At 35.0% G+C, this 13,481-nt stretch overlaps 1 protein-coding gene across 7 annotated transcripts; it reads left to right on the forward strand.

Moving 5' to 3' along the window:
- The first annotated feature begins 9,071 nt into the window (after positions 1-9,071).
- On the forward strand, positions 9,072-12,678 carry LOC145052846 (bifunctional dethiobiotin synthetase/7,8-diamino-pelargonic acid aminotransferase, mitochondrial-like). 7 transcript variants are annotated; one of them, XR_013684250.1, is made up of 9 exons: positions 9,072-9,540; positions 9,611-9,722; positions 9,816-9,862; positions 9,934-10,043; positions 10,126-10,192; positions 10,484-10,615; positions 11,180-11,222; positions 11,635-11,773; positions 11,855-12,269. XR_013684250.1 is itself a non-coding variant. In XM_079000745.1 (8 exons), the coding sequence occupies exons 3-6, from the start codon at positions 10,144-10,146 to the stop codon at positions 11,645-11,647; spliced, it is 237 nt and encodes a 78-aa protein (XP_078856871.1). In that variant the 5' UTR covers positions 9,085-9,540; positions 9,611-10,043; positions 10,126-10,143; the 3' UTR covers position 11,648; positions 11,737-11,773; positions 11,855-12,269. The 7 variants fall into 7 exon arrangements, 2 of the variants coding, with proteins under 2 accessions (XP_078856870.1, XP_078856871.1); XR_013684249.1 differs by having other exon boundaries at positions 9,611-9,862; XR_013684248.1 differs by having other exon boundaries at positions 9,075-9,540; positions 9,816-10,043.
- Positions 12,679-13,481: the final 803 nt, after the last annotated feature.

Here is a 13,481-nt window from a genome sequence, read left to right on the forward strand (position 1 = left end):
AATAGAAAAGTTGAGTGAAATACTTGTTTTCAATCCAAATTAATCTAAGAGTTGATTCTAAAATGTGTTTTTGTAACTTGTCCTCAAGTTATATGAAAAGTAACATTTAAGTTTCATAAAACTCATAAAAGTTGGCAATTGTTACAAAAGATGAAGAGTCTTGTCCTTAAGTTATGGAGGTTCAAGAGTCACTTCATTAATAAATAAATAAATAAAGTGTAACCTTAATTAATTCCATAAGTTACAAAATAAAGAAAAAGTTACATTCTTTAATAATTTAAAGTCTTCCATAACTTGTCCTCAAGTTATGGAACTTGAAGAGTTTTTGGATTAAAACTACTTTAAACACATAAGTTATGGAATTAATTAGTTTTGAATAGTTTCAAAACTTGCCCTCAAGTTTTGGAATTTGTAAAGTTTTCACTTATGAATACTTTAATTCCAAGTTAGCCCTTAGAATTTTAAAAGTTAAAATTCAACCCTTATACTTTATAATATTATAAGTTAATATATATATATATATATATATATATATATATGTATAAGAGTAAAGTCAGTCTTACCGCTAGTACGCCTCATTCACGAAGCCGGTCTATAAGGTGGGTATAAGGTTGTCACCTATAAAATGGCAACTTAATGGGTGTCCACTCTCACCCACCGCTTGCTTGACTGGTGGAGGGTCGTTAGCCGAACGGGTTTGACAAGACTATAATTCTCCCTTCATTAAAAGTATTAATGATAAATACTAAGTAACTAAACTCTTAATAATTCCCAATCTTAGTTACTTAGGAAAATGTGAATATGGTGCTAGCCCATGGAATTCACACTTTGTACCTTACCAAGTCGTTGGTAGAGCGTGTGTGGTTAACCGGCACACTAACTTGGACTAGTAAGGATCACGAAGGGTGACTTAATGTTTGTCATAGATCAATGGAGCGTGTGTGGTTAACCGGCACATTGATTGGGTGATAATATTAAGGGTACCAAGTGAATTGGTACGGTTATTCACACCTTGTTTTGTGATCCTCAGCATCCCAGTCACAAAACCTGAAGGGCACATTCGAGATTGAAACATGCATTTGAAAAGTTCAATGAATCTCAAAGATCTAGGAGTTTCAAATCCAATTAAAACCTAATAATACATTTCGTTTATCTTGGTGGAAATTGGTGAATCTTCATTCACCTACCTTCAAATATTTTATAGCTTGGATTACGGCATACCTCTTCTAAGTTATAAAATAGTTTGTTGGGTCCTAGCCTTAATATTTCATATTGGGTGTCATATTAAGGACTTTAAATCAACTATCTTGAATATCTCCCATAACATGTCTGGTTTAGACATTTATGATCTCCCCAAATCTCTTGAAACAAGCTTTCTAAATGAAGATGATGTCCCTTGGAATTCATTCTTCATTCACCTCCTCCAATTATTCTCCCCAATCCACAAGTTCTAGAAAAATTTAAGGTCACTCAAGCCCAATTGGCAAGGCAAGGTCTCGGTGTGGTCACGTCTTGGAGATGTAGTCACATATTGACGAGCCGGGAGAGTTGGGTGTCAAAGTCTTGAGAAAGTTGGTGGTTCAATCACTTTCTAAGTCACATAGTGAGTTCCTTTGGGACACCTATGAAACAGACTATGACAAGACCCTTAATGATCTTATCTATTTGTTAAGTTCAACTTCCTTGAAACTTGATGGACATTGACAATAGTGACACAGGAAATCCAGAAAAATATTCTCTTCCCAATGGAAAGGGATCGGCCATAGTCAACTCGGTTGACCAAATGGTAAAGAGAAAAAGCTAAGTTTGTGATAGTCTCATGTACCATTATCAAAGGGTCCATATGTTTATATTGCCAAAGGAAGGGGCATTGGTTGCGAAGCTGCCAAATTTACCTAAGGATGTTAAAGTCAATAAGTTTGACTCTACTTCAGTTAAAATCCACTATCTAACTCTGTTAAGTTTCTATTATGAGATTCTTGATACATGATGTGACTAGGTCACATGGTGATGTTTTAAGAATCAAAGAAAAGGTAAAGAAACTTAAAGAAAGAATATGCTGAATCTGATCGCGTAGATGGATTTCTATCGTGTAGTTTGAAGATCGGATTCTTGAGCTACTTCTTAGGAGTTATGAGATATTGCTTAGGAATAGATAACAACAAGTTTTCATATGGGTTGTAAGGATAAGTTTTCCGCAAAGTTTTAAATAAAAGAAAATTTTTGATTTTATTTATTTTAAAATATCCTTACAATGGCATTTGAGAAAAAAAAATATGTTGCTTATATGATTCCAATAATAGCAAGAGTGGAATATGAAATTGATTTTATCATTTGTGGTAATGTCTAAATTTACCAAATAAGGAAAGATTCTCATCACCCAAGTTTCAAGTGGACCGGAACTTGGAATCATGCAAGTTGTATAGCATGATGAATTAGAACTTTCAAGTGTTGGAAAAATTAAGACTAATTACTCGGTCACATGGATGTGTGAGTCAAGTAAAGGACTAAGGGATCGAGTACACATTCTTGTGCACTAATTAAGTCCACCACAAAAGATTGATAAGACTATTCGTCATGATTTACTTAAGTTCAATAAATATGGTTATACTTACAAGCTTAAGTGTAACTCTGAGACATTGGAAAAGGTTCCAATGTATGGCAGAGCGAATAAGAAGAATCAAATTAGGTAGAAGGATAAAAGTTTCTCAAATCTGAAAAGATGGGAGAGTACTTTAGTATCAGTTTTGTGATCATCTTAATGATTAAGAAACCATATCAAAATTAGTTCTCTAAGGAAAATCTTAGTGCATTTTTATGACTAAGAAAAGGAACTTGAATTGTTGAAATGGTTAAATCAAGAAGATGAGTCATACTTCGTTCCACTACAAGTCTTAGAGTCATACTCCAAGATTGTAACTTGAGTGACATGTCTCAAAAGAAGGTTTAAAACACTTGTCAAATGTAAGAGTAAAAGTTTTCTACTCTTGTACATTTGAAATTGGTAAGTTGTGATGTTTTGGATAAAACAAAGACCAACTTAGGCCAATTGTGTGAAGTGTTTGTCTTGATTAGAATCCACACTATCTCTTGGATATTTGACAAGGGAGTCTTATATGTCAAGAGGACAGTGGGAGCCTTAAAGATCCTGAAAGAGTTTCAAGATTTAATCAAGAGTAAAACCTGTAATTTATCACTAGCACACGACTTAAGGTTTGCAACCTATCGTGTTGACATAATTCTTATTTCTGTATCTACTTCAAATAAGTTGAATTTGCATGTGAGTTATCAGAGTTCAACTTGGAAGCATTGGTGGGCCTTGTGCTACCAAGGTGACAAGAAACTAAGATTGAACAAGTTTAATCCATGTAAGGCTGAATTTGTCACTAACCTTATCTTGTGATTATGGTTTTGACAAATTCACATGGATAGGAACTCATACACTATAAAATCTAAGTGTCATAAGGTTTCTCTCCGATTCATGAAAATGATGGTGAGGAAACGCTTTCACTAAATAGATTTTACGTAGATATCAATTGTGTTATTTGCATTTTCAAAAGTCGTTAGTGGAGCGCGTGTGGTTAACCGGCACACTAACATGGACTTGTGAGAAATGGCAAATGCCTAAGCAATTGAGACTATGATTACGGTATCCCTTTTCATGGTTCTTAAAATTGCTTAGACACACAGGTGAGCTATCTACGGAAAGGGTGTATGAATCTAAATTTCAGACTGTCCAGCTGATTTCTGAGTACATGTCAAAGCTAGTGGGAGCATAAGTGTTATGCTAATAATCATCATGTTAGTGGGAGCATGATAATTATGATAAGTATTGCAAGTTAGCAATGTTAATTATAGAAAACAAAAGTTTCAATTGGGAAAAAGTTGTTTTGCTATAATTAAGGGAGAGGAAATTATACTTCATCTCAAATCTATAAGCTTAGATCGTGAGGTTTTAATCATTTAGTCAAGGATATATATATGAATTTCATGTTGGAATGGCTCAACATAAGGAAATTCTGTATATGGGTCCATTATTTGCGTTCTAAAATTCTATTATGATTACGACACCCCTTTTCATAATTTGAATTATGAGAACTTGGCAAATTGAAATGGAAATATTATAGCAAAAGACTGGTTTAGTCTTTATGTGAGACATCATGAATCGTATCCCATATGCTTCGGATATAGGATTGATTACATGTGCTATATTCATCCTTTCTAAAATTTGAGAAATGCCTGGGGCATTGAGAAGGGAAAAGGCTTAGAACTGGATATGACTAAAATGATTAAACAATTGTCGAGGAGAATCTAAGGTTTACCAAAGATTGGTTGCTCAAGGACAGTTGGAAGTATAGTGATAATTCTGGAAGGACCATATTGACATGATTTGTAAGGAGGAAACTCTTGTTCAGAAGTGATAGTCAAAATGGAATCTGGAAATGTTTCAAAGTTAGAATTTCCAATGTGTGTAAGATTAAGGAAACTTAATGCAAGAAGGATGTTTCCAAGGAGTTGATCTCCTTTGGAATGCTCTGTAATGATTGTTGTCAAGTCTTTCTGATTTTGTACATAATCATTACAAGAAGATCAATGCATATAAGTTTAGAATCTAACAGATTTCAGTAAATGGCATGAATTTGGAATTCTTGCATTTGCACTAAGGATTTGGGAGTGTGAAAAGAGAATCATTGAAGTTATGTTCAATTGATCTAGTTCACAAAGTAAAGATCATAGACAAACATAGTATGCATACTTGGTGTGTGGCATGACTAGTGTTTAGAAAACATAGTGTACATGCTTGGAGCATGGGACAACTATTGTTTTAAATTCAAGAATAAAGTTGATAGCTGAAACGGTATACAATGAATAATGTGTAATCATATGGTGATAAATAAAAGGTGTTTTATTTATGTTCATAGGTTTTGATACCATATTGGATTCAATTATTATTGTGTTTCATTTTGCATGTTTTGACTTCCCGAATAAACTAGGTTATTCTTCCGGAATGACTAAGTTATTCAAACCATCCACAGTCAGTCATATGTTGGAAGTAGATATGAATTAAGACTGTCATGGGTTGGCTTGTAGAGGTCTAAGGTGTTGGACAAAGGGCTACAACACTCATGAGTGCTCATAAGTTCTGAGTATTGGATTCAACCCGCGCTCATTGGAATCACTTCATGGATTTTATCACGAGTGATCATGAGACGATAATATCTTATATTCTTCAAACCTAGAGATATGAGTTGTTACTATCAGTTGATAGTACATTGATTGCACGAAAACGCATTTGGTAACTCGGTGCTATAAAACGTGCCTTTGTGTATGATTCAACAAGTAGTAGAAAAAGCCATATGAGTCGAAGTTTATCCATTCCTTTTACCTTCGGGATAAAAACAATATCTGTGGGCCCCTCGATGATTTGATGATGACAAATGGAAGTGCTCGGTCGGGCCAGGACTGATTTGATTTGTTTAATTAGTCAGTCGTCATAAATCGGAAATTGGGAAACAACAAATGGACAGAGAGAATGATTATAATCCATGTCTCAGCCCATACGATATCTAGAATGGAGGAATATATGATCCCTTATCTAATGGACAAGTCATTGACAAAGGTCAGAGTTCATCTACAAGGTCAGAGTTCGACAGAAGCTTTTGAGAGCTACGATTGCCATTTGGTTCCTGAAGTCATACGCAATAATAGTTTTAGACTTATCCAAGTGGGAGACTGTTGGATTAATGTCTAAGTCCATAACTATAATTGGTAAGACTTGACCCGACCCGGCATGGTCCATTTGGGTTGCATAGCATCATGCACTTGGATAGACTATAATGAGAGAAATAAGACACTTATGGTTATTAATATATTATAAGTCCTAGTATATTAATAATAAGAATAATAAGATTATCTAATTAGTATTGATCAATAATTAATCTAGGATTAATTAAGTGATCAAAAGAAGACTAATTAAATATATGGGTTGATTATGTAAATCATCCATACTTGTATAGTGGGCTAATGCTCCATGGATAATCAAGTTGGGCTAAAACCCATAGGATGGTCCATGGATGCTCCATGGTGTATTTGTACCCATGGATCATGGAAACGAAAGGCCATGTCAATTAGGGTTTACATGGTGTAACCCTAACTATATAAGCATCTTATTCTTGACCAAAATCGGCCACTAGTGTGTGGTGTAAAAGGGCTAGCCGATTTCATGAGTGTAGAATTCTCTCAAGTTATTCTAAGTGTTTTGGTGAATTGTGATTCCATTTGAGGCTTCCACACTATTAGGGCTAGGCACTCAAGCTTCATGAAGACTTTCTACATCAAAGAGGTATGTATTCTATCTTGTTACACTCATTGTTTTGTATGCTAGATTAGGATAATACCTTGGAAGTTCTTATTTGCATGTATAATAGAGAAAACATAGATCCAAGGTATTTAGGGTTGCATGTACACTTAGGCGTGTTAGAATGCTCAAAACCCAACACTACCTTCCACGTATCAAACTTGAAAAAGTGCCTATCCGACGAGACTCTCATGATACCCCTCGACAAAATTGAAGTAAACGAGAGTCTGCATTTCGTGGAAGAACCAGTTGAGATTATGGATCGGGAGGTCAATAGAACGAAACAAATTCGTATTCCCATAGTGAAGGTTCGTTGGAACGCTAAACGAGGACCTGAGTTCACCTAAGAATGCGAAGATAAAATGAAACAAAAATACCCGCATCTCTTCCCAAACTCTTGAAGTCCCAGCCAAAACGTAAATTTCGGGACGAAATTCCCTCTAATGGGGGAATGATGTGACAATTGTCAATTTCGGGTCAAGTCAAAGTCAAACAAAGTCAACAAGTCAAACCAGACGACTCAATTAGCCCTTGTATATTAGGGTTTACATTGTGTAATTACTAAACAACTCGCTATTTTAATGAGAAATCATCATTTGGAAAATTCGTGTGTTTGAATTTCCATAGTCGTGATAATGCTAAAGATTGAACCAAAGCGATAAAACACTATTACACACTCATCGGGAGTGTGTAGGACACTAAAACATCGCTTAATGGGGTTTACGGACCTTGCATTGTGAAGCCGGACACTCAAAAATGTCACAAACGAAACCTCTCTCAATCGTATTCACTCTATTTCTCTCTATTTTAAATCTCTCTCAAGAGTTCCCGTAACTTTTTATAATCACTCGGGTCATCCCGACCCTTATCCGTGTCAAAAACCACTTAAAACGGTGTAAACATGAGTAAAATAGTCATAAAGATCCAAAACCTCTTAGGAGTCGAGACCCTCTTAAGAGCCGAACCCTAGGAGAACCGAAACCCCTGGAACTGAGAAGCAGCCGAGAACCAAAACCCCTGGAACCGAGAAGCAGCCGAGAACCGAAACCCCTGGAACCGAGAAGTAGCTGAGAACCGAAACCCCGAGGAACGAAACCCCTGAGGACCGAAACCCTTGAGAACCGAAACCCGCCTGAGACCGAACCTCGCTTTCGGCTCTCTCCTTCCCACTTTCGGTCTGAGAGGCGACCCGCGCAGCCGAGACTATACTCTCGGTTCCTCTTCTACTCTCGGTCCCCATGTACAACCGAGCCTCGCCTTCGGTTCTAAGCTCCTAAGGAGCCGAACCTTCGCATCCTCGGCCAGAATTTCGGAAATTTACATTTTTTGCCCGTTTTTCAATATTTTTAACATTTTAAGCCCGTTTTTCATCATTTTAAAGCGGGATTTTCACCCAAAACTATATTTTAACATATTAAGACCCATAGTTCTTAATTAATCACATTTTTAATGCAAATATTATCCAAGATTTAGTGGTTGGAGTAATTAAAGTGGAGTGTTGACTTTCCTTTAGCTTATAACACAAGCAACCACTCACACCCACTCCTTGACCAGCCAGCAGCCACACTCTTTCTACCATGCCTAGGTCATGTCAATGTACTTTTTTTCATCATTTCCAACCTTCTCCCACGTTTTTAGAGCTGGAACATCTCTCTTCACTCTTCACTTCACTCATTTTCTCTCATTTCACCAAAGATCAAACACAACTTTCCTCTCACTTTCTCTCTCTAAAAATTCGAGATTTCAAGGCTGATCATCAAGTATTCTTCCACTTTGGTAAGTAATATTATCATTTATATGATTACACCACCTCCTTCTACTCAAATCATAGGTTACTTACACAAACTTCATCATATTTGTGTTAGATCTTCAAATCTTCAAGCAATCTTCTAAGTGTTCTTGAGTTGAACACTTCCCTTCTCCAACATCCATCCACCAAAATCACAAAATGTGAGTTCATACCCCTACATGTTCATACTTTCTTAAGTTTTAAGGGGGGAATACAAGTTAAATCACCAAGAACACAACTAAATGCTTCTAACAGCTTTCGTCAGAAAAGTTGGACTCCATTCACGGACTATTTGGGTCAACTAAAACATTTTAGTTTTCAAAACTGTACATGGTACAAGTACTTCACGTTCTTAGTTTTAAAATGGCTTCTTTCACATTTCCATACGATGTTTCTACAATTTATGGTGATTTTTACAAAACTGCCTATCATTTCAAGAACCAATATGGACCAGTCTGTGTTTATGGACGTTTTCACCTAAGTTGGAGGTCACTAAAAATCATGGGAAAATTTATGAACAAACTAGGCTCATTTTCCTAACTCCCAGAATTTACGGATTCTGATTTGGACCTGTTATAAATTTTCTAAGAACAATATTGGAAAATGTACATAACAGATAAATGCTAACAATTTCATTTCACCTTGTAACATGTCGAGCAAGGTGTATATCTTTATTTGAATATATGTTATTGCAAATAAATGACATTTTGTCTTGTTATATAGACATGCATCAGTTAATAAATGGATTTTAATATATATATGGAATATAAAAGATTACAAATTCTTTTATATATATATATATATATATATATATATATATATATATATATATATATATATATATTAAAGGGAGCACTTCTTAGGAATAGTGTTTAACCAAGGTTCTAACTAGGCTACTGTACATCGGGTTCGCTCCTCGACCATGGTAAGGAATATCGGTCCTTCAGTTTCATTGTTCTTATCCAACCTTTTCTTCTCCCATCAAAATCGTCTAGAAGCCCTAAAACCACCCCACCCCACCGATCGATTTTGCTCCTTCTACTACGGTACCTTCAATGGCTGCCAAGGATTTGGTGGCACGGGTGTGTTTTCCCTGCTTCCATTCTGACCTCCACCATCACCCAATAATAGGTCTCTTGGTTTTGGCTGATCAATCACCGGGAAATCAACGAGGGGAGGGCGACAATTGTTACCTGCGATGGTAGAAGCAGTGGCGGCGGCAGATGGAGGTCGTCAGCGGTAGCAGCAACAACTACACCCAACACAATTATCGCTTTCATTTCGCATGCACAAACCTCGATTTCGTGTATTCCGTTTCTTCTATAACGTCCTAAATCGATTGTTGGCATATGATCTCTGGAAATCACACCTCAATTTCTTCAATTTCATCAAGGTTAGTTTTCGATTTTCTATTATTCTCTTCGTTTATCCATGTCTTCTTTATTGTTTTCTGTAAATTGTAGGTAAGCAAGGCGGAGGGTCGGGTGGCTCCACCGCTCAGGGGCGATTCAAACTTAACAAAGGATATGGTGATGGCGATTTAAAGAAACTTTGCTTCATTAACTTTAGGATTAGGTATAGAAATATGTTCCTCATAAGCGATTTTTTCTTGGTTTCATTCGTCTCCTTCTTCTAATCGTCAAACACCGTTTACTTCCCCTCGATCAGTGTTTCACAAGATTACTAAACTAAAAGAAATCGACATGAGATATTAGGTATTCGGTTTTGCTTCTATCATTATCGTCGATTCTTTGCGTTTTGTTTCCTTTTGTGAATTTTGCTTCAGGCCCGGATTCCATAAATCCGTTGTGATCGCCAGCATGGCGTCTGAAACAACATTGGAAAATCCACACATTGGAGATGGGGGTTAAGACGGAGCTTGGCTGATAAGCGCATGTAAGGGTTTATATGTTTCTTACTTTCTTGTTTCATGTGATTAATTAATTCAATAAATATTAACACTTTTTTAAACAATCAGGGCTTTGTGATTAGCACCATGCGTCTATTCATAGTCTCCTCCTCACTGTTCCCGTCACCAGGATCAGGTGTTTTTATATGTTTACACCTCTTTTAATTGTAATTTTTATAATTTACTTTTTTTATCTGCTTTCATTTCATTTATCTATACCTGATTGTTTAATACCATACTCAATTTACCCTTCACTCATACACATTATTACATGGCAAGGGCATACATCGACTTCTTTCTTTCTCAATTTTGTTTTAGGACCTGATGCTTCTTTGGAGGTCATTTATATAATTTTGTGTATTAATGATATTGTCTTCACAATTTAAATTATATAAAAAGTTCTCCTTATTGATCATTACTTATTTAGGTGGGTTCAAATTAAACTGGCAAGGGGATATAGCGTATACTGCTGCAAGGTTTGGGCATGTAATCTTCTTTGAGAATAGTTATGAGCCAGAACTTGAATGTGCTGAACTTTTTTTTAAAGGTGTAGGAAAAGGTTAGCTTTACTTGATTTATTATTAGTAAAAGTATTTATTTATTAACAATAAAGTAAATATGATTTATTCGTACAACTCTCCCTCAGCTCTTACTCTCCGACATCAGGTAAGCCTATTTGACAACTAAATGGTGGAATAAGTTCATGCACTGAAGGTGTTTGATCAATTGTCAAATAGAAAAAATAGAATATTTACTTTCACTTTACTCCTTTTGTTCTTGAAATTTGTTAATAGATATAACAGAGGGGATGCCTTTTGGTCAAACAATCATTCATTGATGATAATCTAAGAAAGCTAACTAAAATTGGAGGGAGTATCGGTGGATGTAGTCGATTCCATAATACTTTCATCTAACTCCTGGTGTCTTCTAACTGAATTCTCATATTTTTTATGTGGTCTCTAACTAATACCGATCATCCATTGGTTTATGAGATTTGTTCAAACAAACAAATCAAAGAATGAAACATTGGGTTTTGTTTTTGGATGCCAGTATGTTTGCAATTTGTTTCTTCGTTACTATATGATGGTTTGATTCAGCTTTTGAATATGCCCAACAATTTCAGGTATTGTCATCAACAAACGTAAAGTACAAAGCTTGCAAAATAGGTATGGTGTTATGGTGTGTTTCTGAATATCATCTAGGTTTTATGCAATTTAACTTTTTATATACGCCCAATATTTTATTTTTTGTTTTATGGTAAAAATCATACTTTGTTTTATGGTAAAAAAATATTTAGGTTAACAGTTTTTATCCAAAATGCTACTACATACTGTGTTTTTTTTTTTTTTGGTAAAAAAATAGTGATTTTAACATTTTTTTTTGTCAAAAATGCCCCTTCGTACTGTTTTTTTGGATAAAAAAATTATTTTAACAGTTTTGACCAAACTACCCCTACATATGTTTTGGTAAAAAACAAGTGGACGTATGTTTGCTTATTCTTGCATTTAGCCTGTTGAATGTTTCCAATAATTTTTTTATTCTTATAGCATTTTACTTTTTTGTTATTTTTTGTTGCAGTTGCATGTTTTAAGGTAAATTTCACTGCCTTCTTGCATCTAATAATGGTTATATTTCATTCCATCATTAAGCTTCACTCTGTATTACTGCTCTTGGTCCCAGGAAGAAGTTTGCCCATATTGATTGTACTCAAAGAGCTGTATGTTTACATTTTATAAATTCCAATATTTATATATTATTATTTTGTTTAATTTTGGTCTTACAATTTAACTGTACACAGATTAAAATAATGGAAGATGCAAAAAGAGCTGGTGTGGTTATAAATTTGAGTTCAGCATTAGGTTTATATCCAATGATAACTGACCCTGTCTATTCCGCTGCCAAAGGTTGTTATTTCATAATTCATATGAGAATAAATAAATATAATCTTATATTTTTTTCCAATGTTTTTTTTGGTTGGAAAGGGGGTGTGGTTATGTTTATCGGATCTCTTTCAACCTACAAGAGAAAGGGTATTTGTTTCAATATGCTTTGCCCTGAGGGTGATAAGAGCAGTGTCTCTTCATTCTTTAATGGTTTACAAATAGATGAGAAACTTTGGTGATGGATTGTCTGAAAATGGAAATTTTATTTCTTGGAAACCTTTTTAAATGTCAGTTTTTATTGTTCAATTCATTGTTACCATTTTAGGTTCATATATACATGCAGTAATTCTCTCTTTGGTTAGTTACATACATTACCAACTTTACCCTTTTTGATGTTGTAAGGGAATAATGCTTACAACATTGATAGATGCATCCAATGCAAGACATCCATATGTGCAGTTTTGCATATAGAAGCTATTCGTCAAGATGCAAGTTCCATGAATAAGAAATGAGCAATCTCTCCATCTTCTCATAAAAATCTTTTGTAAACATACAAATATTATAATTCTATCGATGTACCAACCTTATTCAATTACTCTAGCAACCTTTTGTTCATCACTTTCTTTTGGAGTGTTTCAGGTGTATGTTTATTAGATTGTTGAGAAGCAAGTGGTCAGTAGTTTATATGTATTGTTAAGTCGTTTAGAATGGCAACGAACTTTGGGAGGGCGTTCGCAAATACTGCTGGCCTTTTGAACCCCGCAACGTGGGGTTATTCTTTCTTTTTCTTTTTTTGCAATTTCTTTTAATTCCTTTACCAAAAAACAAACATACATTGTCATTTCGTGCATCTTCCATTTTTTACAAACAAAAAATAAATTGTCACATCCGACCCCCGCAACGCGGGGGTTCCCCACCTAGATCAAAGTACATCCATTACATACAAACATTTAAATAAACTATGCTAAATATAGTTTATGTACATTACCACTACTACCCTTGTTTTGATAAACTATAATAGGTATAGTTTATGATACATTCCATAACACACTCATACCAAAAAAGGTCAATTTATACGAAAAAGGATTTTCATTACATTACACGTGAATTCATTAATGACTTTGTGAGACATTCGCTTTACATTTACCAATAAGTCATGTATTGTAGCCAGAGTCTTTTGAAGGGAGAGCGTGATAGTTGTATATAGATCTATATTGGGTTTGACAAACCCACACCTTAACTGCATGCAATAGTTAGATCGGCAGGTCTGGGGTGACAAATGTCATAACATTTTCGACGCCTAAAGAACGTCGTTTCAGGCCAACTAGGTCATAGCATGGTTATAATAACTCACAGAAAGTATAAACAAACATAGGAATTTACGGGAATTTCATTGAAATCAAAAGAGTTTATGCCGATTTAAACTTGCATTATTTACTATATGTAAGAAAGGTTACTTATACATTTTGGTCTCTGGATATAAGACTACATTACACATTTTAAGGAAAATATCGGATTTTTCTAGAACAAACATTTCATTTG

The sequence above is a fragment of the Lactuca serriola genome, chromosome 5, assembly GCF_051521515.1.
Source record: "Lactuca serriola cultivar US96UC23 chromosome 5, Lser_US96UC23_V15, whole genome shotgun sequence".
Classification (NCBI taxonomy): Eukaryota; Viridiplantae; Streptophyta; class Magnoliopsida; order Asterales; family Asteraceae; genus Lactuca; species Lactuca serriola.